Source organism: Leptinotarsa decemlineata, unplaced genomic scaffold, assembly GCF_025532065.1.
Source record: "Leptinotarsa decemlineata unplaced genomic scaffold, Ldec_3_MD MMD2_P_RNA_scaffold_14, whole genome shotgun sequence".
Lineage (NCBI taxonomy): Eukaryota > Metazoa > Arthropoda > Insecta > Coleoptera > Chrysomelidae > Leptinotarsa > Leptinotarsa decemlineata.
This window is the reverse complement of record NW_027412528.1, coordinates 10933248-10958026: the sequence shown is the minus strand read 5'-3', so window position 1 is coordinate 10958026 and position 24779 is coordinate 10933248. Positions and strand designations below refer to the sequence as shown.

At 34.0% G+C, this 24779-nt stretch overlaps 3 protein-coding genes across 4 annotated transcripts in view; all 3 read right to left on the bottom strand.

Moving 5' to 3' along the window:
- Nucleotides 1–22300, bottom strand: part of LOC141483918 (uncharacterized) — a 28797-nt gene extending 6497 nt beyond the window's left edge. The window contains exon 1 of the mRNA XM_074178984.1: nucleotides 21132–22300. The gene's annotated coding sequence lies outside the window, so the exon portion shown is untranslated. The remainder of the gene's footprint in view (nucleotides 1–21131) is intronic.
- Nucleotides 5735–9281, bottom strand: LOC141483920 (uncharacterized). 2 transcript variants are annotated; one of them, XM_074178994.1, is made up of 3 exons: nucleotides 8519–9281; nucleotides 7913–8122; nucleotides 5735–6788 (listed from the first exon to the last, which is right to left on the bottom strand). In XM_074178994.1, exons 1-3 carry the CDS (start codon nucleotides 9159–9161, stop codon nucleotides 6580–6582), a joined length of 1062 nt encoding a protein of 353 aa, XP_074035095.1. In that variant the 5' UTR covers nucleotides 9162–9281; the 3' UTR covers nucleotides 5735–6579. The 2 variants fall into 2 exon arrangements, with proteins under 2 accessions (XP_074035095.1, XP_074035102.1); XM_074179001.1 differs by lacking the exon at nucleotides 7913–8122.
- Nucleotides 9301–12428, bottom strand: LOC141483914 (uncharacterized). Its single transcript, XM_074178962.1, has 2 exons — nucleotides 10728–12428; nucleotides 9301–10300 (listed from the first exon to the last, which is right to left on the bottom strand). Exons 1-2 carry the CDS (start codon nucleotides 11588–11590, stop codon nucleotides 9301–9303), a joined length of 1863 nt encoding a protein of 620 aa, XP_074035063.1. The 5' UTR covers nucleotides 11591–12428.
- Nucleotides 22301–24779: the final 2479 nt, after the last annotated feature.

The following is a 24779-nucleotide window of genomic DNA, read 5'->3' as shown; positions in this document are numbered from 1 at the left end:
CCCTTTTCGTCAGGTATATGTCGTCCCAAGGTCCAAAAGAAGAACTGCTAGGATTGCTGCCGCTCTCACGGCAAACTCGTGGAGAAGATATAGCAAATGCTGTGCAAAAATGCCTGGAAGACTATGAAATCGATATAAATAAAATCGTTTCCATAGCAACTGACGGAGCCAGAAGTATGACAGGAATACATAGAGGGGTAACAACGATTCTTCGGCAAAAAATAAAGCACGAAATTTTAACGTTTCACTGCATAATTCATCAAGAGGCGCTTTGTGCCCAAACATTCCCGACTGAAATGGTTGAGGTCATGAACTTGGTTATTAAGATCGTTAACAGCATTTTGGCAAAAGCACTCTACCATCGCCAGTTTCAGGAATTTCTTGAAGAAATAGAAAGCCAGTATTCTGATCTACTTCTGCACAATAAAGTGCGATGGCTTTCCAAGGGTAACGTATTGAAACGTTTTGCTTCTTGCTTGACTGAAATAAAAATTTTCTTCGATGAAAAAGGCATTGTCCATCCCGAATTGAAAGAAGACAAATGGCTGCAAAAATTCTACTTCATGGTGGATATCACAATGAAACTAAACGAGCTAAATGTCAAACTGCAAGGAAAGGGAAACCCAGCCTATGCCTTGCTTGAAGAAGTGGTTTGCTTTGAAAATAAATTACTTCTTTTCATCGAAGACATGGAGAGTGGAAAATTACTTCATTTCGAAAATCTGAAGCAATATCGCGATGAAAACAATGCAACTATTGACACAAATTACTTCAGCATTACTATAAATAAAATGAAGGATGGATTCGCTGAGAGATTTGAGCAATTTAAAACCAACGCAATTACTCTGGCGTTCATAGTAAATCCTCTCACGACAAATTTAAAGGAGATCAATATTGAGCCATTTGGGATTGATGCTGGTTCGTTTCAAATGCAATTGTTGGATTTGAAAACCAAACATTTGTGGAGTGGAAAGTTCACAGAACTCAAGAGCAAATTAGAAGAGTTGGAGGTCCAGAAAAGCATGCACATTACGCAGCACAAGTGGACAGCTCTAAAAGAAATGCCGCGAGTTGAGGCACTCGTATTTGATGCATGGAATAGTCTCCCAGAATGCTTCAGTGAGGTGAAGAAGTTGGCATTTGGCGTGCTGATAATCTTCGGGTCAACATATTCGTGCGAGCAAGCGTTCTCTTGCATGAATATAATAAAAAGTAAAACAAGAAGCCAGCTAACAAATAAAAATTTAGAGGCGTGCTTGAAACTAAAAACAACAAGCTATGAGCCAGATTTACCAAAACTTTCAAAAGGCATGCAAGGCCAATGCTCCCATTGATGAAAAACTTGTAAATGTTATACAATGGTTATAGTTATGTACAATAGTTATATAAATGTTTTGTGCGATTCATTTGTATGTTTTTATGTGAATAAATATTATTTCATATTTAAAGCTATTTATTTTAAATAAAAAATCAAATTTATCTACCTAATCCTAATCAAATACCATAATATTGAAACAAAAATGTTAGTGGCTCTTTGAAAACTGGGAAATTTTGTAATTTGTAACTTTTGGCTCTTCCGTCTCAAAAGGTTGCCGACCCCTGGTCTAGACACCTTAACCCTACAGTGCTCAATGTATTACATTCAGGACATCACATTATATTCCTCATTTGAAAGCTAATAAATCTCGAGTAGGTGCCCAAAACGTTTTGTCGCATATTTAGAACAGCTTTATGAATGGTCAGTTACTGTTTATGAGTTTTCAAAAGCCCGCTATCGGTCGCTATATGCTTGCAGCAAACACGTGATAAGCGATTTATCAAATTTGTGTGATTTTTCTGTGAACAATTATTCCAAATGTATCTTGTTCATAAAGGTAAGGTCGATGTTATAAGATGAAAATCATTCATTCTTTTCCTTTTTCCATCACAGGCTCGTCTATATATTTGGATGTATCGAATTTGAGACATAGCGCTTTTCATTCAGGATGGCTTGGGCGAAAAAATACCTTACAGATGCCGATTAGAGGAATGTATTGCACATTTATCGGATAGTGAAGATGATTTCGATTGTTCTGATGGCGAGAGAGATGAAGAGGAAATTCCGATAAATGAGGCTTTAGAGGAATTCAAAATACAAAACCTGCCAATTGAATTCGATGATGGATATTTATTAGAGTCCAATGAGGAATCTGAGGTGAATGAAATTGGGCAGAATAACGAGATGGATGAGAATGTCGAAACTGATATTCAGGATGGCGCTGAAACTACTAAAACTCAGATGGAAACCAATAAATATAAAAAGAAAAAACCTGAAATCACATGGAGAAAAAGAAATTTAGTTTTAGACGAAGATCCCAAAACTTTCAAAGGAAGTGAAACACTTGGTAATAGATTCATGGAATTGGAAACACCATTTGCTTTTTTCAAATATTTTTTTGACGATGAACTATTGCAGAATATATAGTTGATGAATCAAATCTCTACATGGTTCAAAAAGATCCAAATAAGACAACGACAATAACCGTTGCTGATTTACAAAAATATTTAGGCATATGTATATATATATATATATATATATATATATATATATATATATATATATATATATATATATACATTAGTGTAGATCATTGCTTGCACGAGTGCTCGTGTGTCTTCGGAAAAACGTAAGTACATAATACTTGTCTTTTACTTGCACGCTCTAGCTGGATCTGTTCTCAGCTACTGTGGTTCTGTATTCAACTAAAATGGTGTGTTCACTTGCTCATTGATAGTACGGGGTATTCGCTGTGAGATGGCGCACGTATTCAGTTTCGACTATGATTTATTTATGAATGTTGGTGGTTTGGACTTCCATTGTCTAATATGTTGATAACTGATTTGAAATCTATGAAATAAACAAATGACTTAGAGCGAAACAAGTTTTACAAAAAATTATGAGAATTACTTATATTGTAAGAATGAACAAAATTATTGTATCATGAAAAATGAAATTGAATCAATATTGGTTTAAATATATATAATAGTTAAAATATTAATTACATAAAACAATAAAGCGTGAAATGATAATACGATAAAGACCTTATAAAATCTAAAAAGGAAATTGAATATGACCACACAGTAAAATATAAAGAAAATGTATGAATATAAAGGTAAGCTATAAAATAAATGAATCAAACTAAAAAGAAATGAATGAAAATAAAGATTTCAAGCCAGGTTACTTCACAACGTTTCGATTGTTAGTATCCATAATCGTCTTCGAGTGATGACTGGCTGATGGTGTTCGAATACGTAATCCCAGGGTAAACTTCTGAATTAAAAAGTTACACGCCAAAATATTGAATTTGGGTACTTTGAGAACATAGTGATAACAACATTACGTGACGACATTCTAGGTAAAAGATATGCTCTTCAGGGTTTTGTAGATATGTTGCCATTTAGAGCCACGTACATTACAAAAAGTTAACTATCAACATTCTGCTCTTTTCATTACTGACAAAGTAATGCGTTATTATTATCAACATATGAGCTTTCAGTTCCAAATTTTGTTGGAGTGATTTACATTTTCCAGGACGTTTTTTATGGTTAGAATGTAAATGGCAAGTTGATGCTGATATGTAATAAAGTTTTCATAGCCAACCCAACTTCATAGGTGAAGAAACAGCTTCAGAATACTAGTTGGTCAGAAGATTGATTATATTTTTTTCCAGCTGCTTATTATGATCCGATAGTCGAAGGTGATAGGATATCAAATTTTCATTGCCTACTTGAACAGTGATAGAACATGAAAATATTGCTGTTCTGGGGAGACATTTTATCCAGCTATGCGATGGTGAAAAAAAGAGTGACTCAGAACGAATTGATTTATTTTTCCAAATGTTAACAATAATTGTGTAGGTACCTACTCACTATTGGATTTGAATATATTTCTTCTATAAAAACATAATTCCCATCATTTACCTATCGATGTTCAGAAATAATATTGAGATTGATGATCAAGAATTTGCTTCAGAAAATCTAAGGAAAACTGGTGTTTTTTAAATTTAACGATTTGAATTTAATTTGAATTTCTATCAGAGTTTGAACGTTATTTTTCTGTGTCTAATAGCATTAAAATTATTTCAAAAACAGACATTATATTATATCGATACATTGACCAAACAAAAGCACCTGTCAAGACAACAATTCAATTTTTTCATGATAAAATTTATAATTATTCATTTGAATTGAATGGAACAATACCTCCATCAGTTCAACAGAAATATGTTATTGAAAAACTCACCACATATTTTTCAAATGTGTATACACTCACAGAAATCAATTTTCCATTCGTTTTAAAACCCAAATTTGACCTTTTCATACAGATGCTTGATTCTGTGGGTTACTTGAAAATGTATGTCATTAACCAGTAACCGAATGTCGTTGAGTTCGATCATTTCGAAAATATTGAAGGTATATCAACAGACTATGAAAACAGGGTACTATTTGAAAAGTTGACTACTATTTTGGCACGGTCTGCTGAAATGTTCAAAAAGTGTACTTTTCAAATTTAGAGATTATGTCCTCATTGAAAATTGCTTATGTCTCCAGACACATGGAAATGCATGGCTGTCTCTAGTTGAATGGATTCTGTAAATGGGTAACATCCAAGTTTGAGAAACATTGTTGCTGAAATTTTCGAGAAAAAATATTTATCATTTCCCTAATGACAGAGTTAATTCTCCGAAGAAATTGCCTTTCTTAGCTTCTTTAGGAAATAAACCATAGAATCCTGCTTGACAGTTACTTATATGTATGCAACACATTTTAGGAATCGCACGTTAAAAGATAAGACGTCAGTTCTCTACTTCTGAGGATTTTCGTAGGGGCACAAAAGTTGGTGAACAGAAAAAAATCAAACAATTGTTTTAAAATGTAACGATAGCCCAAGACGTTTTGATCGCTGTTTCAGTGAATTATTCTAGAATTCAGATATCAAAACACAAAGAGTTGTTTTGAGAGACCGTTAACAACAATAGTCGCAGCATTCGTACTCAATACATCAGATACTTGCAATGGTCCTCATTGCAGACGTGTTACAGGAAGCACTAACAAATGCAATGAGGAACATTCCACAAGTATATGTTGGAAGATTCAAAACCCGTCACAGTATTAGCCAGGAAATAGCTATTTTCTTACAGGAATATGTTGTTATCAACGATATCTCAAAAGAACTCTCGAGCTGTCCAGATATGATACTAAATATCTCAACAAGAGGATTTGAGTGCTACTTGTTCTGCCCGCCAGGTGGAGCGGCTGCTATTTAGTTTGAGGAAGCACTTGCAATTGTATCCTCTGCAATGATGATTACACAAGTATCTATTAGATAATTCAATGCCCGCCGCGGTATTAGCCAAGAGTAGTATTTTTCTGACCGGCATTTGGTATAATGGCCTACATGCATTGATCATGCTTGAATTTTGTATTGGTTTGAAATTAGTTTTTGATATTAGATATAATTGATGACATACATAAATTATCTTACTTTTTAAAACATTAGTCGATGCTGAAAAAAAATCTTTTTCATAGACGGGAGCATCATTTTCATTCATAATGGAAGACTTGTAAAAATTGTTTTATAATAAAAAGCAACGGAAATTCGTTTTTTGGAACAAAAAAATTTTTCTACAGAGATTTTATAAAAATAAGTCAAAATCAAATACCCACAAAAATAATTTATGAAATGAAAAACTCGTTTAAATCAAATATACTTTATTTTACCAAAGATTCACATGTCTTAAGATAAGCAGTGTAACTACATGCACAACAATAAATAAATATGTAATAAAAAGTACCTGGTAATTTTGGATACTCAATAAGAAAAGTTTTGGACTAATGATAAATATAAATTATGCACCACCCCATGCATCTTTATTTAACATAATTGCTATAAATACTGGAGCATGCCAATATTGGTTTTCTGAATATCTGTGAGTAAATCCAATATAATACCATTTCAACTCGATTATGGGAAAAAATGCACTTACTAGCCAATAAGAGTTGGAATTTTTCCACAATATGAACCCTTCATTTTCTTTTCGCTTTGAAAAATTTTCGCCTTCAAGAATGAATGGACAATCGAGCACATCTTTCTTTATTGTGAGATATTTGTGAAAAACACCTGTTCGAGCGTGTCTCACAAATATCTACAATAAAAAAAGATGTGCATTCATTTTTGAAAGGAAAACATGAAAGATAAAAAATTTTATAGTGAAAGTGTTAGGTTCGGGTTCTGGAAAATTCTAATTTTATATTCCAGAAATAAGCTATTTCCTTTTCGAGGGCAAAAACTTATTGAAATTACAAGAAAACAGAAAACACAATGTGCATCAATAAAACAGAACTAGCAGTGATTTTTGAGAAACCATGAAAGGTAAATACATATTTCATCAGTGGAGAGAAAATTAAGGCTTATAATCTGGATAAATTGACTACAACAAAGTGAAATCTACAACAACAAAAAAACTACAAGGCATTGATGAAATGACTACTACCAAATTGAATGAGGACAATATAAAAAACTGATTGTAAGTACTCCAACTACTTATTGTTTCTTGATAAATAGTATTTCTTCTTCTGCTGTTGAATCTGACTTCGAACTCTCCTGGGGGTCAAATGTCTCAGGTCTTCATTAGTGTTGATAACTTCTTGTATATATGTCTGAGACGGATAGATAGAAGTTTCACCTTGAATGAATTCTTTGAAAAGCGTCCTAACTAAATGCCTGGTTGGTGTATACCAAGTTCTCTCTGTAAAAAATAAATTGAAGAAATGTATATACTATTTTTTCCCTTTCAGAAGTGGATTTTTTCCACATTCCAATCAAGCAGATATTTTCATCGAAAAAGTATCATTCGCCATTGAGAGAAGTGAGTAAACTATTTATCACTCTCAAAAGTCTATCAGAGAGAAGACTTCGACAAAGTCGAAATACAGACAGAAAAAAAACACCTGTTTAAAACCTGTGCAACGTCCCTCAAGCTCATGCCATAATGTCGCCCAATTTCTCGACCTGGTTGGATGATTACCTGGCAGAATTGTTTGGGGATTCTTTGGTCTCATCAGAAGTGTTAGGCAAACTAGCTTTGGAGCTCAGTCACTATTTAGAGTTTAAGTTAAGCCTTTGAATATAAGTGGAGTTCTTTCCCAACACCAAACCGTTCTTTTAACACCTCGACACGTGTTTCAATTACCAAGTGATCATCTTCAAGAGGAAGAACTTTTAATCCCTTCCTTTTGAAGATGATCACTTGGTTATTGAAAGACATGTCCGGGAGTTAAAAATAATGGTTGGGTGTTGGGAAAAAACTCCAGTAATATTTATTTCTACACCAAAGATTCCAAACACTGCATCATAAGCCTTTGAAGTTGAGATGGTCGTGACTTACGGGTGCAAAGCTGTCAGGCCTATATTGTCACTCATGAGAGGAAAGCACCTCAAAACTAGTCTGACAGGTGGTCACTTCATCCAGGTCAAGCAAAAGATCATCTAAATTATAACATCCTGGCATGTGTTTGAGAATCATTGCACAAGTATGTGACAGATTTGGTTGAATATACTTTCTTATATGAGCCAGAAATTTACGTCATATGCTTTTTCCTTCTTGAAATTATTGACATTCGTTACCCTGACAGAACAGAATTTAAGACAGACTACATAACAATGATTAAGAAATTTGAAATCTAATTTTATTTTACTCTGTGCTCTAGTGATATAAAGTGGTAACCTGAATAACTATTAATAAGATAAAAAGAAAATGAGAATATAGAAATAAATTGTAGTGTAAATTTCCTTTTTTTTTTCCAAGATTTTTCACAATTTTATTTCGATTTCAATGTTCAATGGTAAAATGTTGAAATCACTTGTACATACTAGTTTTCGTCTTCATGTTGTTGGAGATCCACATTTTGATCTGTGGCACAGTTCGCTTCCTCAAATCTTCACATTTACTGACACCAGCTAAAATCTCATAATTTGATGGCAGTGTCCCTTCTAATAAATGACGAGAGAAATGTTTCCTTGCAGCTTGTCTCTCTGGTGTATTCCACGTTCTCTTAACAGCAGCTTGACCAGGGGAGAAGGCTGCAACAAATTGTCAAAAATAAAACATAAATTTGAAACAATAAAAATTTAAATGGTTGAAAATAAGCTAATTGTAATGAAAGTACAGTTACTATTATCTATAAATAAAAAAAGAGCTATTAATTACGAATATATTATTGTTTCTAGGGTATTTCATTCAACTTTTTACATCAGGTTCAGATACTATGTTGAAACGTAAATATGAAACAGAAGTTCACCAAATTTTTATTGGGAACAAATCGAGTACAGAATCGATTTTGTCAGTTTTCTGAACTTATTAACAAAGCTATATTATTAATGAAAATTATTTTGTATTATAAACTGTAATGGTGATAGCTTGTGTGAAGAAAATGAATATAATATTATGAATAGAGTGGACTTCAGTAATCACTATACCTATTAATCTTCGTCGTTTGCCATCTGGTACCTTTCCTGAATCTGAATCATCACTGAAGTTACTACCATCACAGCTTGAGTTACATTCAGGCCCACTTTCCTTTTCCATAGTGGTTATTCTGGTCATTTTGGATGGTCCAGAGGTAGGAGAGTAGTACAGCGGTGTAGTTGGAGTGCTCGATATTGTAGAAGTACCTGGGACAGGAGCTGTAGGTAATGACATAGGAGTGCTGCGACAGCCATCTGAATCATTACCAGAAGTAGGAGAACATTGAGCGGCTAATAAAACTTTGCTAACGCTGATTATATCACGTTCTAAAACAGGTTGCCTATAATATTCTCTGTGGATCTTTTCCGCATGACCCAAGTATCCTTGCAGAAGGTGTAAGTCTTCATTGTCCAACTTGAGTGACATGGACTTAGTGGCAACATGTTTTCGAAGTATGGTAGCTCGAAGTGACTTTGAACTGGTTGCTCCGCATTCCTCTGAATACTGCCTCATCAATGATGTAGCAGATACATGTATGTAGACAACTTTTCCATTTGAAACACTACGGTGAGGCAAGGCAAATATGTAAGGATTTTTATCATCAATTCCGGCCTCTTTTCGGTATTTCAATAATAATTTAACACATTCATGCATTGAATTATGTAAGAGAACCAGAACTCCTTTTGCCAATCTAAATCAGAAATGATACTTCGTTAGAGTTCTCCAGGTCGCCGGCTTCGATTAAAAATCAATATGTTAATCAAAGTAAAATTAGCCAAGTTCCTCCAAGTATTTACATTGAACTTTTCATCAAAGCCTCATAGTAATGATTTCTCTTTGTCATTACATAAGAGTTCAACTTCTTGATATCCCCCATTGAGGGCAAAATAGATAATTTTTTCCTCTTATGTTTTAACAAACTCTCAGATGCAGTTTTATTGACGTGTGCCGGAAGCGCTGTTTTCAACAGATGTAACAAATTTTTGGAATCCTTCTTTCCTTCCATGTCCCCATTTTTGATACATTCCGAAATATGTAATTGGATCATATATTTTAGAGATGTACCAACTTCGGTTGGTAAAGAGGGTTTATTATAATTCCCTGTGTTTTCATCATAATCTCCCAAGGTGTTAATAACTTCAATAATATAGTCAAACATCTGGGGCTTCAAAATATCTTCGAAATGACGCACAGAAGAATTTTTTTCTTTAATCATTGACAAAACCCTTGCCATTCTTATCATACGATTTCGTATCATAGGATAATGATGCTGTGATCTGTACTTACAAGCCATTTCATTACCATAAAGAATAATGAGGTTGTCAAATCGTATGATCTCTTTAATAGGACCATCTCTAAAAGCAGGGAATAAGAAATATTTAACAACTTCGTTGGCCCTTCTATGAATATTTTCTGAATTAGCTCTAGATTTGAACAACATGCCTTTGCTCGAGTTGGAAGGGTTTTTCCTACAATTTTTTTGTAAATGTTTCCTTAATGAATCTTTTTTGACGATTATTTTGCAGCAAGTACATGCTATGTACTGAGATTTATCAGGTTTATCAAAATATTTAGAGACTCTAGCAGGGACAATATTTTCACCTTCTTTGAAAGCAGAGAAATTACCGTCTCTTCTGATTTGTGAAAGTTTTTCTTTTTTGTTAGGGTTTTCATCAGCCATTGCAATGTACTCCTTAACCTCAGGTTCATTTCTGTGCATGGACAAGATGTGTCGTTTAACATTGGTCTTGGACTGCTTGCAGAATTTGCAGATATTAGGTTTGTTGCAGATTCTGTAACAAAATATATCTACATTCAGGGTCTCAAATTCATATTAACACTGTTGCTATTTCTTTGTTGAATTTTACAAGGTATCTATTAAAGGCTTATAAGCATATATCGAATTAACCATAAAAAAGTATCAGGAACAAAATGATAAAAATACTAGAGAAAATGAACAAAATTTATATATTGAATACTTCACTAATTCCTTAATAACTCGTCTAGAAAACAAACCAAATAAAATTTTTGACAACCAACAGATTATTTCCTCATAAAACAAAGTTCTGCTTTTATAAAATAATAAGGGTTTCCATTGAACATAAATGAACTCGTGATGCACTGTTGTGGTAAGGAATATTGCTTTAGTACTGTAAACTTCCATGAGGACATTGTTCAATTGTGTGAAAAGTAATAGATTCGATTTTTGTCGTTACTCACCTTCGCTTATAAGCAGCTTCATTCACTAAAGTGGGATTATCATCAATCATTTCTGATACGGATTCTTCAGCAATTGTTGAAAGGATGGATATAGATGACTGACTGCTTGATGAAGAAGGCAGACCCATGGCTTTGGATGGCAGACTGTTGAAGGACGTTGAAAGAAAAATGTTATTTGTAGCAGGCAGGCTGTCAATTGTGGGAGGTGATCTGTCATTTGTGGGAGGCGGGCAGTCAACTGAGGGAAGAGAACAGTCAACTTTGGGAAGAGAACAGTCGATTGAGGGAGCCAGGCTCTCGATTGTGGGAGGCAGACTGTCAGGCATAGGAGGCAGACTTTCATGCATAGGAGACAGACTGTCAGATGCAGAAGACAAACAGTTACATACTGCAGACAAGCAATTGCACACGGAGGGCAAATCATTGGACTTGAAAAGAATTGGTGAAACAGTACTTGAAATGAAACTGGAATGATGAATACGACTGATCCCCTCTACGCATTCCACCTCAATAGGTACATTTTGAAAAATACGTCTGGGTTTCATTTTCTTCTGTACAGACCTGCCCTCTAACGAATCAGTAATCCGTTTTGTTTTTTTTCTACCCTTTGGAGTTTCCAACTTTGCTTTATTTGGGTTGTCAATGTTCAAATTTTTCTCCAAGACAACCTTAAGTCTGCGTGTGTTATGTCCCACAGCAAAATTATATAAGGAAAGAAAATCTTCGTTGAATCCATTTATGACGATTTTGTAACGTTTCCCCAATATGAAACACTCCACCTTATTATCCTGTGATATTATTTCTGACCTGGGAATGACCGTCTGCATGCCATTGTCAGTAGTTACAAGTGCAAAAGCTGCCATGACGCGGATCACTCTTGATGTATAAGTGAATACAACAATGACAACATTTAGTCAAAAACAAACGATGGAAAAAAACGACGTAAAAAAAACAACGACGCAAAAAATAAACGACGAAGCCAAAAACAACCCAAAAGTATACTCCTGAACCCTGAAAAAAAAAGAAAAAATGACTATTTTTCACAACGTTCAATAGACAGTGATTTATTTATTTTTTTCTACCCTAGCAACTTTAAATCTATTAATTTTTATCTTTAAAAATTACACAAAGCAGGGAGATGTATTGTATGTATGTTCAAAAACATAAAAAAATAGCAAGTGATGCGAAAAATGGAAAATATTTTTCAATATTTAATTCGTCTAAAATAACATAATTGACAATTTGACAATTTTCAAGCTAACATGTGACTTCGGCCATTTGCAAAAATTGTTTTCTCCATGTAGGTATTTCATTGTTTAAGGCATTAACTATTTTAATTTTCATACTTTGATTGTAGAATTTCAAATATTTAGCTGAGGATGAATCTATATATACTATAAGATAATTGAGTTACTATCAAAGCAATTAATTCAATTGACCAACATGCAACTCTTTCATGGCGAAAAAATCGTGGATAATTTCACTTCAATCTCTACCAATGGCCAAATTAAAGAATATTTGAATTCACAAATATATGCAGAGTAAACCATCAACTTCCTTCCGAACCTTTCATCTCGAAATTCATATTGGGTACCTGAACAATATGGGCGGTACCATATTCAGACTCACCCTGTATACATTAACTTTTAAATTTACAATAATATGCAGAGTAAACCATCGACTTCCTTCCGAACCTTTCATCTCAAAATTCATATTGGGTACCTGAACAATATGGGCGGTACCATATTCAGACTCACTCTGTATACACTAACTTTTAAATTTACAATAATATGCAGAGTAAACCATCGGCTTCCTTCCGAACCTTTCATCTCGAAATTCATATTGGGTACCTGAAGGATATGGGCGGTACCATATTCAGACTTACCCTGTATACACTAACTTTTAAATTTACAATAATATGCAGAGTAAACCATCGACTTTCTTCCGAACCTTTCACCTCAAAATTCATAATGGGTACCTGAACAATATGGGCGGTACCATATTCAGACTCACCCTGTATACACTAACTTTTAAATTTACAATAATATGCAGAGTAAACCATCGACTTCCTTCCGAACCTTTCATCTCGAAATTCATATTGGGTACCTGAAGGATATGGGCGGTACCATATTCAGACTCACCCTGTATACACTAACTTTTAAATTTACAATAATATGCAGAGTAAACCATCGACTTTCTTCCGAACCTTTCACCTCAAAATTCATAATGGGTACCTGAACAATATGGGCGGTACCATATTCAGACTCACCCTGTATACACTAACTTTTAAATTTACAATAATATGCAGAGTAAACCATCGGCTTCCTTCCGAACCTTTCATCTCGAAATTCATATTGGGTACCTGAAGGATATGGGCGGTACCATATTCAGACTTACCCTGTATACACTAACTTTTAAATTTACAATAATATGCAGAGTAAACCATCGACTTTCTTCCGAACCTTTCACCTCAAAATTCATAATGGGTACCTGAACAATATGGGCGGTACCATATTCAGACTCACTCTGTATACACTAACTTTTAAATTTACAATAATATGCAGAGTAAACCATCGGCTTCCTTCCGAACCTTTCATCTCGAAATTCATATTGGGTACCTGAAGGATATGGGCGGTACCATATTCAGACTTACCCTGTATACACTAACTTTTAAATTTACAATAATATGCAGAGTAAACCATCGACTTTCTTCCGAACCTTTCACCTCAAAATTCATAATGGGTACCTGAACAATATGGGCGGTAACCATATTCAGACTCACCCTGTATACACTAACTTTTAAATTTACAATAATATGCAGAGTAAACCATCGACTTCCTTCCGAACCTTTCATCTCGAAATTCATATTGGGTACCTGAAGGATATGGGCGGTACCATATTCAGACTCACCCTGTATACACTATTTTTTAAATTTACAATAATATGCAGAGTAAACCATCGACTTTCTTCCGAACCTTTCACCTCAAAATTCATAATGGGTACCTGAACAATATGGGCGGTACCATATTCAGACTCACCCTGTATACACTAACTTTTAAATTTACAATAATATGCAGAGTAAACCATCGACTTCCTTCCGAACCTTTCATCTCGAAATTCATATTGGGTACCTGAAGGATATGGGCGGTACCATATTCAGACTCACCCTGTATACACTAACTTTTAAATTTATAATAATATGCAGAGTAAACCATCGACTTTCTTCCGAACCTTTCACCTCAAAATTCATAATGGGTACCTGAACAATATGGGCGGTACCATATTCAGACTCACCCTGTATACACTAACTTTTAAATTTACAATAATATGCAGAGTAAACCATCGACTTCCTTCCGAACCTTTCATCTCGAAATTCATATTGGGTACCTGAAGGATATGGGCGGTACCATATTCAGACTTACCCTGTATACACTAACTTTTAAATTTACAATAATATGCAGAGTAAATCATCGACTTTCTTCCGAACCTTTCACCTCAAAATTCATAATGGGTACCTGAACAATATGGGCGGTACCATATTCAGACTCACCCTGTATACACTAACTTTTAAATTTACAATAATATGCAGAGTAAACCATCGACTTCCTTCCGAACCTTTCATCTCGAAATTCATATTGGGTACCTGAAGGATATGGGCGGTACCATATTCAGACTCACCCTGTATACACTATTTTTTAAATTTACAATAATATGCAGAGTAAACCATCGACTTTCTTCCGAACCTTTCACCTCAAAATTCATAATGGGTACCTGAACAATATGGGCGGTACCATATTCAGACTCACCCTGTATACACTAACTTTTAAATTTACAATAATATGCAGAGTAAACCATCGACTTTCTTTCGATTTTTTCAGCTCGAAATTCATAATCGGTACCTAAATATGGACGGTACCATACTTAGACTTACCCTGTATAAAACAATTTTTGACTTTACTAGATATGAATGATAAAAAAATGAAATTATTACCGGAATTATTCAAATTATTGGATTTCAGTTTTATTATCATTTTCTCTGATTAAAATATATGGAGAGATTTACAAAATATCATACAAAAATGTTTGAAAGCATTTCCAAATCAAACGATTCATAACATTCTGAAAACTATGTTTACTAGACTTTCACCATTTCAATGGCTTACCGCAATTTTTTATCACAGTCCTCCGAATCGGACAAACTGAGGGTTTCATGGAACACGTGTAACAAGCACTGAGCACTGTTTACAAATGATCTTCAAACGATACTGAATTACTGAATTCTATGATGGAACTGGGGCGGGAGGGTGAAGGATAAAAACCAATGCGCATGATCAATTTGGCCGCGGTGCAATTTTCACCTCCAGACAGTGCATCTAAGGGTCATGAATTCTGAATAAAGCACTAATGCAAATGTAGCCTTCTGTTTCCGTTCTAACAAAAAATTCGAAATTTGCCACAAATATAAAAAATATATGAAATGAAGAAATGCAAAAATGATAATAATGATCTGAATTTGAATATGATTTTAGCCCACTTCCAGTAGTCCGAATAATCTAAAAGTTGACACACATATCAAGGATTGATCACAAAACAGGAATTTTATAAAAATAATGTATAAATGATGTTTATTTATTCGGTTGGAAATTTGCAATCAATTGTACAGAATCATCTCGCAGAATTGACCAATAATTTCAGCAATAAAATAACATACACCCGGTTAATTTGTGAATGTCAACGTGTTTATCAGAATTACACTGATAATTTCGAAGTGTGGCTCCAAATGGTGAAACAGCAAATACAATGTAACTCTCATGATACTAAGATAAGTTGATTTCTACTAGAATTATTTATGACAAGTGTTTGACACTGAAAAACAATTTTTCAGTTTACCTCAACTTCATTCACAGATTGCCTTATCTAAACTTGATAAATTATATCTTCTTTATTTTTAAAGGTAGTTGATTGACATTTGGGATATCCCATATACATAATAAAATTGGCACTTTTTAACCTAAAAATTATTTTTTTCTCTTCTGGTTTCGCCGGAAGTAATACCAACATTCCATTTTTAAATGAGACACCCTGTTGTTATATGTAATCGACTGGTCTGATAAGTTTTAATACTATGCTGTACTGTGTAAAGCTTCATGGATGAATAAAAAATAATCTATCTATCTGTATATCATCATGCACATGTTCGGTTAGGGATGATCACAAGGAATCCAGCGAAACCTACCAGGTTTGAGGCTGTTATCTCCAAAGACTACATAGATATCGCCAATTATTGTGTCCATGAGCTCAATGAGTGCGAGGGAGAATTTATTGACCTACCACAAAAAATTTCTCTGTTCCACTCATTGAACTTATGGATAAAATAATTGACGATATCATCGTAGTGTTTAGAGATCAAAGTATTCATATACTCCTTGCAGTATTCATAGAAATGAATTTTAGGACAGTTATCCACCAAACAACTTTCTAATTGATAGTCTAGACACCTTAACCCTACAGTGCTCAATGTATTAAATTCAGGACATCAAATTATATTCCTCATTTGAAAGCTAATAAATCTCGAGTAGGTGCCCAAAACGTTTTGTCGCATATTTAGAACAGCTTTATGAATGCGTTAGTTAAGATCCAATTTCCGATGCGCGTGGTCAGTTACTGTTTATGAGTTTTCAAAAGCCCGCTATCGGTCGCTATATGCTTGAAGCAAACACGTTATAAACAATTTATCAAATTTGTGTGATTTTTCTGTTAACAATTATTCCAAATTATTATAAAGGTAAGGTCGATGTTATAAGATGAAAATCATTCATTACTTTTCCTTTTTCCATCACAGACTCGTCTATATATTTGGATGTATCGAATTTGAGACATAGTGCTTTTCATTCAGGATGGCTTGGGCGAAAAAATACCTTACAGATGCAGAGTTAGAGGAATGTATTGCACATTTATCGGATAGTGAAGATGATTTCGATTGTTCTGCTGGCGAGAGAGATGAAGAGGAAATTACGATAAATGAGGCTTTAGAGGAATTCGAAATACAAAACCTGCCAATTGAATTCGATGATGGATATTTATTAGAGTCCAATGAGGAATCTGAGGTGAATGAAATTGGGCAGAATAATGAGATGGATGAGAATGTCGAAACTGATATTCAGGATGGTGCTGAAACTACTAAAACTCAGATGGAAACCAATAAATATAAAAAGAAAAAACCTGAAGTCACATGGAGAAAAAGAAATTTAGTTTTAGACGAAGATCCCAAAACTTTCAAAGGTAGTGAAACACTTGGTAATAGATTCATGGAATTGGAAACACCATTTGCTTTTTTCAAATATTTTTTTGACAATGAACTATTGCAGAATATAGTTGATGAATCAAATCTCTACATGGTTCAAAAAGATCCAAATAAGACAACGACAATAACCGTTGCTGATTTACAAAAATATTTAGGCATATGTATATGTATATATATATATATATATATATATATATATATATATATATATATATATATATATATATATATATATATATATATATATGTCCATCGTTCATATGCCCAATGTCAGATCATTTTGGAGTAGTAGATTAGGATTGAGACAGGTAAAAGAGACTATGAGTCAAAATCGATTTGAAGCTATAAGAAGAGTTATTCATTTCAATGATAATGTGAACATGCTACCCAGAGAAGACGAAACTCATGATAGGCTTCATAAATTGAGACCGATTAAAAAGGCCCTGTCGTTGAAATTTCAGAGTGTCCCATTGGAAAAAAGCCTATCAGTGGACGAACAGTTATGTGCCACGAAGGCAAGGCATCATTTGAAACAATATATGCCAGCAAAACCTCATAAGTGGGGTTATAAGCTGTTCGTTCTTTGTGGAGCTAGTGGCTTCTCCTATAATTTCGAAATTTATAGTGGTGCCGAAAATCAGCCAAAATTCAGACTACCAGATGAACCAGATTTGGGGGCAGCTTCAAATACTGTCATACGTTTATCCAGAGTGGTTCCAACAAATTTGAATCATGTGGTCTACTTTGATAATTATTATACATCACTTCCGCTCATGTCATTTCTGGCTAGTAGAGGTATATTTGCTCTAGGAAGTGTGAGAAGAAATCGGGTTCCCAATAATTGCAAGTTGCCTTCAGAGAAAAAATTAAAAAATGGGAGAATTGCCGAAAGGAACAGTCAAACTCCAATGCCCAAATCTTGTGCTCGAATATAACAGACACATGGGAGGTGTGGATCTCCTAGATAGCTTGATTGGCCGTTATAAAATAATAATGAGAAGTAAGAAATGGTACATGAGACTATTTTACCATTTAGTAGATATGGCTCTAGTAAATTCTTGGCTTCTCTATAAGAGATGTGCGGCTCAAAAAAATGAAACAAAAATTTTGAAATTGGCAGAGTTCAGAGCAGAAATTGCTGACTGCCTCTGCAGAATTGGAACTGAGCGAATAGCAAAAAGGGGAAAACCATCTGACGTAGAGGCAAAGATTGAGCAGAAGAAAAAACGCTCTGCGACCACCTCCTATATTCCACCAAAGGACGTGAGAATGGATGGTCTGTCCCATTGGCCCCTTTATACCGACACTAGACAAAGGTGCAAGTTTCCCACCTGTAAATGTTGTTCCCAAATAAAGTGTAGCAAATGCGGGGTTTACTTGTGTTTGAACAAGAACAACAATTGTTTTATGCAGTTTCATACCAGTTGATTTCACATAATGTTTTCACCTAATAAACGCATTTTGTCTCAAATTCAAGACAACATATTTTTATTCAAATTTGAAATATATATATAAATACAGTGTGGTACCTTTAACTGGAATAAATTCAGTAGAATTGTAGCAGAATGTTTCTTGCAAAATTCCTGAGACAGGTCGATTTTGTTTTCAAGAGAGATACATTTCTACATTCTAATGAACCAAATTACATGCATCCCGTACATAGGGTAGCTACCCCCTAAATTTTTTCAAATAACAATAAGGGTTGATTTTTATTAAATTTTAAAGACATATTATTCCTCTAAACAGCAGTGCTCGATTTTTAAAATTTCGTCGATTAGTTTCCGAGATACTATCAATTTAATAATTTGCATAAAAAATTAGCATTTTTCAAATTATCCTCATGTCTTATGAAAAATGCGCAGCTTTGAAGAAAATGTTTAAACAGGTCGATTTTGCCTTCAAGGGAGAAACAGTTTAATAATGTAATAAATCAAATTACGTTCACTCCTAAGCAGGGTAGCTACCCCTAGAAAATTATTGAATAGCAATAAAGGTTGGGTTGTAACGTGCTTTAGAAACAATTTATTTCCCTTAACAACAGTAATCGATTTTTAAAATTTGATCAAGGAGATTATAGTGAACTATCTAGTTTTACAATAAACATAAGGGTAACGGTTGAAAAAAATGGTACAAATAAGATTTAATTTAATAGATGCTCAAAGTGTTCACCATGTACATGCTGTAGATGGATTGGCAGAAGAGGTGCAATTGAGTGGCCGGCACGCTCTCCTGACCTTACACCGCTAGACTTTTTCTTATGGGGATACCTCATAACCAAAATTTATGTAACGAAACCAGAAACCATACATGAACTCCAAGAACGCATTAGGCATGAAATCCGTCAAATATCTCCAGACATTTTGAAAAATGTAAGAAATTAATTTTACCATCGGCTTGGACTATGCCAGCATGTACTTGGTGAACACATCTATTAAATTAAATCTTATTTGAACCTTTTTTTTTTAACCGTTACCCTTATGTTTATTGTAAAACTAGATAGTTCACTATAATCTCCTTCATCAAATTTTAAAAATCGATTACTGTTGTTAAGGGAAATAAATTGTTTCTAAATCACATTACAACCCAACCTTTATTGCTATTTAATAATTTTCTAGGGGTAGCTACCCTGCTTAGGAGTGTACGTAATTTGATTTATTACATTGTTAAAATGTTTCTCCCTTGAAGGCAAAATCGACCTGTTTAAACATTTTCTTCAAAGCTGCGCATTTTTCATAAGACATGAGGATAATTTGAAAAATGCTAATTTTTTATGCAAATTATTAAATTGATAGTATCTCGGAAACTAATCGACGAAATTTTAAAAATCGAGCACTGCTGTTTAGAGGAATAATATGTCTTTAAAATTTAATAAAAATCAAACCTTATTGTTATTTAAAAAAATTTAGGGGGTAGCTACCCTATGTAAGGGATGCATGTAATTTGGTTCATTAGAATGTAGAAATGTATCTCTCTTGAAAACAAAATCGACCTGTCTCAGGAATTTTGCAAGAAACATTCTGCTACAATTCTACTGAATTTATTCCAGTTAAAGGTACCACACTGTATATAGGTTTTTTTTGAGTATTGTTAGGGAATTCTTGAGAATTTTCTGAGCAATCCCGTATTTTTTTCATATAAATTCAGAAGATTGAGCATTGTAGGGTTAAAGAAAATTAAATCAAAACATTACAATTTTTTGCCATATGCTGTACAATACCAATCTTCAGCATCGAGGTCTCCTTCTTTCCAAATCTCGCCTTTATTATCATCTGACCTTGCCATACTTTCAATGTTGTGTTCTAAAAAAAAGATCGAATCTTCACAAAAAAACACAAGATTGCTGGCCGTCCAGAGCTGGCTGCCAAAATTTTTGAACATTCCTGACCATTGGCGGGCATGTTTCCTCCTTTTTGAGTTATTGGATTGAAGTAAGCGTGGCAAGTAGCCACGGCTACGCGATAGCACAAGAAATCATCATATCAACGAAAGATATCCATTCGATCCTAATAGAGGGAAAATATTGTTTTTCCAGGATTCGAGAAAAATTTTTGTCGAATATTTCGTCTTCATGATATAATATCATTGCGTATCGCGTTGCCGTGGCAGCTGACTGCTTACTTCAATCCAATAACCCAAAAAGGGGGAGAAACGCCACTTGTTGATCAGGAATATCGGAAATTTTGGCAGCCAATTTCACATTGGTGATTCTATATAGTATACAAGATAATAATCGATATTTGAATTATTCAAAGTATACTACTGAATTTTTTGAATACTCAAATCATATTTCATCTTTTCAATATTTGTTATGAACACACTACCGAATTTAACAACTTGTTTTGCTGTGACAATGAATGAGGTTATGTAGGATGGCACCGCCAATTTGTGTAACGATTCACTCACAATCGATTCATCGATAGAAATTATTTGATAAATCCATGACCAATGCAGTAAAATATTCCAGCTATTTTGAAAATTGATAATGCATCATTATTTAAATATTAGAAATAAATTCCCATCTTATTGTAGGTTGCTATTTTGAATGATACTGTTTTCGTTTGGTCAATGATTTCTCAACATTGAGATATAACAAATCTTACCTATTCCCAAACAAGCACTTGATGTGATATCGTTTTCTAATTGGATTACAACGCACACCTCAAAAACTAAATCGGAAAATCTACTACATATAACAGACTCACAAAAGTAACACTCCAACCGTCTTTCGAAGTGAAATGAACATCTTCACGACAAAACCTAACAATGCCCTCCACCTCCCCCCCCCCTAATAATATAAGCCGTTTCACCATCGCTACCGAAACTATGAAGAGTTTTAAGCGCTGTTGCCAGCTTACTTTCTCGATGTATTAATTGAATACCAAGACGTCCTTTCGACAACAAAACTGTAGGTGTTTATTAAAATTGAATGATAGTTTGAAAATATTTGTTATTCAGAGATAAGCATTTTTTTGTTCAATGAGTCAAATATCGGTTAGAAAATAACTACTGCACCTCAGGCACATTGAATTTATAATAATAATATTCGTCTTTATGCATCTATATGAAATGATATGACAAATATAAGTAGATGGAGGTGAAGTTCAGCATATTTGCTATTTGTGATGCATTGTTTGGAGCCTTTGCTGCAGTAATGAATATTACTAGAGTTTTATCCCAACGATCACCAAGTGATCATTTTCAAGAGAAAGATTAATGGAACACATTTTGTTTATGTGCATGCAATGACGTTGGCATTGAATGAGACTAAAGGTACCTGAATAGAATTTCCAATTTCTAGTTCTTGACGCCGCGCCCCCTAGGACCCCACGCCCGGGTACTGCTGCACTCCTTGAACTCCCGGGTAAAGAAGGCCCTGAGCATTCTTGGCTGCTGTTGACCGAAGAGTGCATCACGATCATACCCTAGTTCAATCAATAAATGTTTAGTTTGTTTGAAGGTGATTGACAATGTTTCATGATGAATTTCACTAGTTCGGACTTCCATTGTCTACTATATAAACATGATTTGAAATCCCTGAAACAACTAAAAAAGAAGAATTGAAAATGATTAGCTGAAAATAACAATTATATTAACCAAAATAAACCTGAAATGAAATAATAGTGAAATAAAATACAAGTAAAAATAGAACAATTGAACAAATAAAAATAAAGAAATGAAAAAAGAAAATAAAAATAAAAAGTGGAGAGATTCCAAGTCACGTTAGTTCACGACGTTTCGATTGTTAGTATCTACAATCGTCTTCGGGTGATGACTCGATACGATTGTAGATACTAACAATCGAAACGTCGTGAACTAACGTGACTTGGAATCTCTCCACTTTTCATTTTCATTTTCTTTTTTCATTTCTTTATTTTTATTTATTCAATTGTTCTATTTTTACTTGTATTTTATTTCACTATTATTTCATTTCAGGTTTATTTTGGTTAATATAATTGTTATTTTCAGCTAATCATTTTCAATTCTTCTTTTTTAGTTGTTTCAGGGATTTCAAATCATTTTATATGGTAGACAATGGAAGTCCGAACTAGTGAAATTAAATAAATGTTTAGCTTATGAAGAACCGTATAAATCTACCACGCGAAACGAAAAACCCTTTCTAAATATAGATGTAAATGAAGAAAGAATGTACAAGAATTGACCGTGAAGTTGTCTAGACTTTTTATAACGAAGAAGTGTAAATATAGACTTCATAGCATTTAACACCAGATTCTTTTTGTCAGACAATGATCATATTGTTTTCAGATATGAATCAATCTTGTATTCGTATGGTGGAAAACAATGCATCAGTTGAGTATCATCAGCAAAGATTCATACAGAAGCATGTTCTATTCTATTCAGTAAATCGACAGCGTACATTATGAAGAGAAATGACTCTAAGATAGACCCTTGCGGTACACCGGACATAATATTTCTGGAGGTTGATACACTCCCATCGATCACTACTCTCTGTGTTCGATTTGAAAAATATGATTCAATGAATTTTATGACACTGGCAGAAAAACAGTAGTACTTGAGTTTAGAGCACATCAAGTACTGGTTGATGGTGTATTAAGACTTCGAAAAATCAGGAAGAAGCAGAAAAACTATTCGCATCAGAGGCTCCGACTACATCAGTTAGAACTGATACCTACGGCTAGCGCTGTAGGTATCAGTTCTAACACAATAGGTATTTGTCAATGTTTTTTTTTGTATTGAATTTTCAACTTTCTACAGAGCTAAAAATTTAGATACCAATAGGTACCCACCTAGGTAGATAGGTATTGGAGAATAAAAAAGTACAAATGTATGTCTTCATATCTGTCTCATCCTCCATATATATATTTATCGATTCCTCTACAACAAACTTCCAAACATTCAATACTTAACAGAACTCATATGCTTTATGAGTCGGAAAATTGGCAACCGTGTCAGACCTCGAAACTGCAAGAATTTCAGTCGAAACTAAAAAAGCGGGTTACTATGGTTACGGATCACCCGATTAGTATTTTACGACTTAAATAAGGCGAAGCAATGCAGCTGCAGAAATCTTTTCTAAGAAATCAGTAAATTTGTTTCTCTTTTGATTTTCGGCGGATTACGATTACCTACTGATTATGAAATTTCATTTCAATACACAAGTAGGTTGGTAATTAGGTACCTTCCTAATTTCCGGATAGGTATTGACTGGAATGTGCTGTTTCAATTATTTTCCATGCTTTCCGACGAAATAACATACAGGGTATCAATTTGAAAACTTCTCACCCTTAATATCTTCCTTTCAGTAAACGATATGAGGAATCGAAAAAATGGTTTTATTTTATTGTCAAGAGGGACACTTTCAAGAACTATCTGTAGCCCTCATGGTTCAACCCCCTAGTAGGGGTAGATGTTACCCTTAGAATTTTAAATGGGAAGGGGAGTCAAGTGACACATCATTTTGATTGGCGTTCAATTCTGATTCCAAAATAAACGAACAGAATTAATTATTAGAACGCCTATTATGAGATGGCATGGTTTGACCAGAACTGATAAGAATATTAGGTGGTACCGTTCCAATTCTCTATTAGGGGTAAAAAAAGGCATTAGCTCCATACAATTTACATCAAAAAGTAGTCTGATAGTAAAGCGTAGATGGTAGTAAAGTTATGTTTGGTAAATGCTCAATTTTTAATTCTTATCGTAAAAAGTGTACAGATAGCTGTCCTTTTTTGCAACTTCTGCTGTAAAAAATTTCTGTTTTCAGGCAAAATGGTTTACATTCTGAAACATTATTACATTCTAATAAAACTACGTTTTATTATAAGACTTCTTTTTGATGTAAATTGTTTGGAACTGTGCCACAAGGATCAGTTTTAGGACACATCTGGAAAAATCACTCTTTTTGATGATGATACGACGATACTGTAGAACAACAAAACTCAAATGTTTTACACAATGTAATATCAAGGAGTCGTGTGGTGTGATGCCAATTTATTATCCTTCAATATCACTAACAACAAATTTTCATTTGTCGGCCATGATGGCCGAGAACTGAAATAATAACCTGTCTATTCGTGATACTTCATCTCCAAAATCGAATAATGTGAATACTCCTCGTTCTGTTCTTTTTGAAGGTACTGTAACGAATTAAAGAATTGACTGTCTTAAACAAATTTATTTTAACAATACTTCACTATCACAACTAATTTATTTACACCACTCAGTAACTAACGCTTAATTTATCTTCACCGTTTGTTAACCGCTCGATT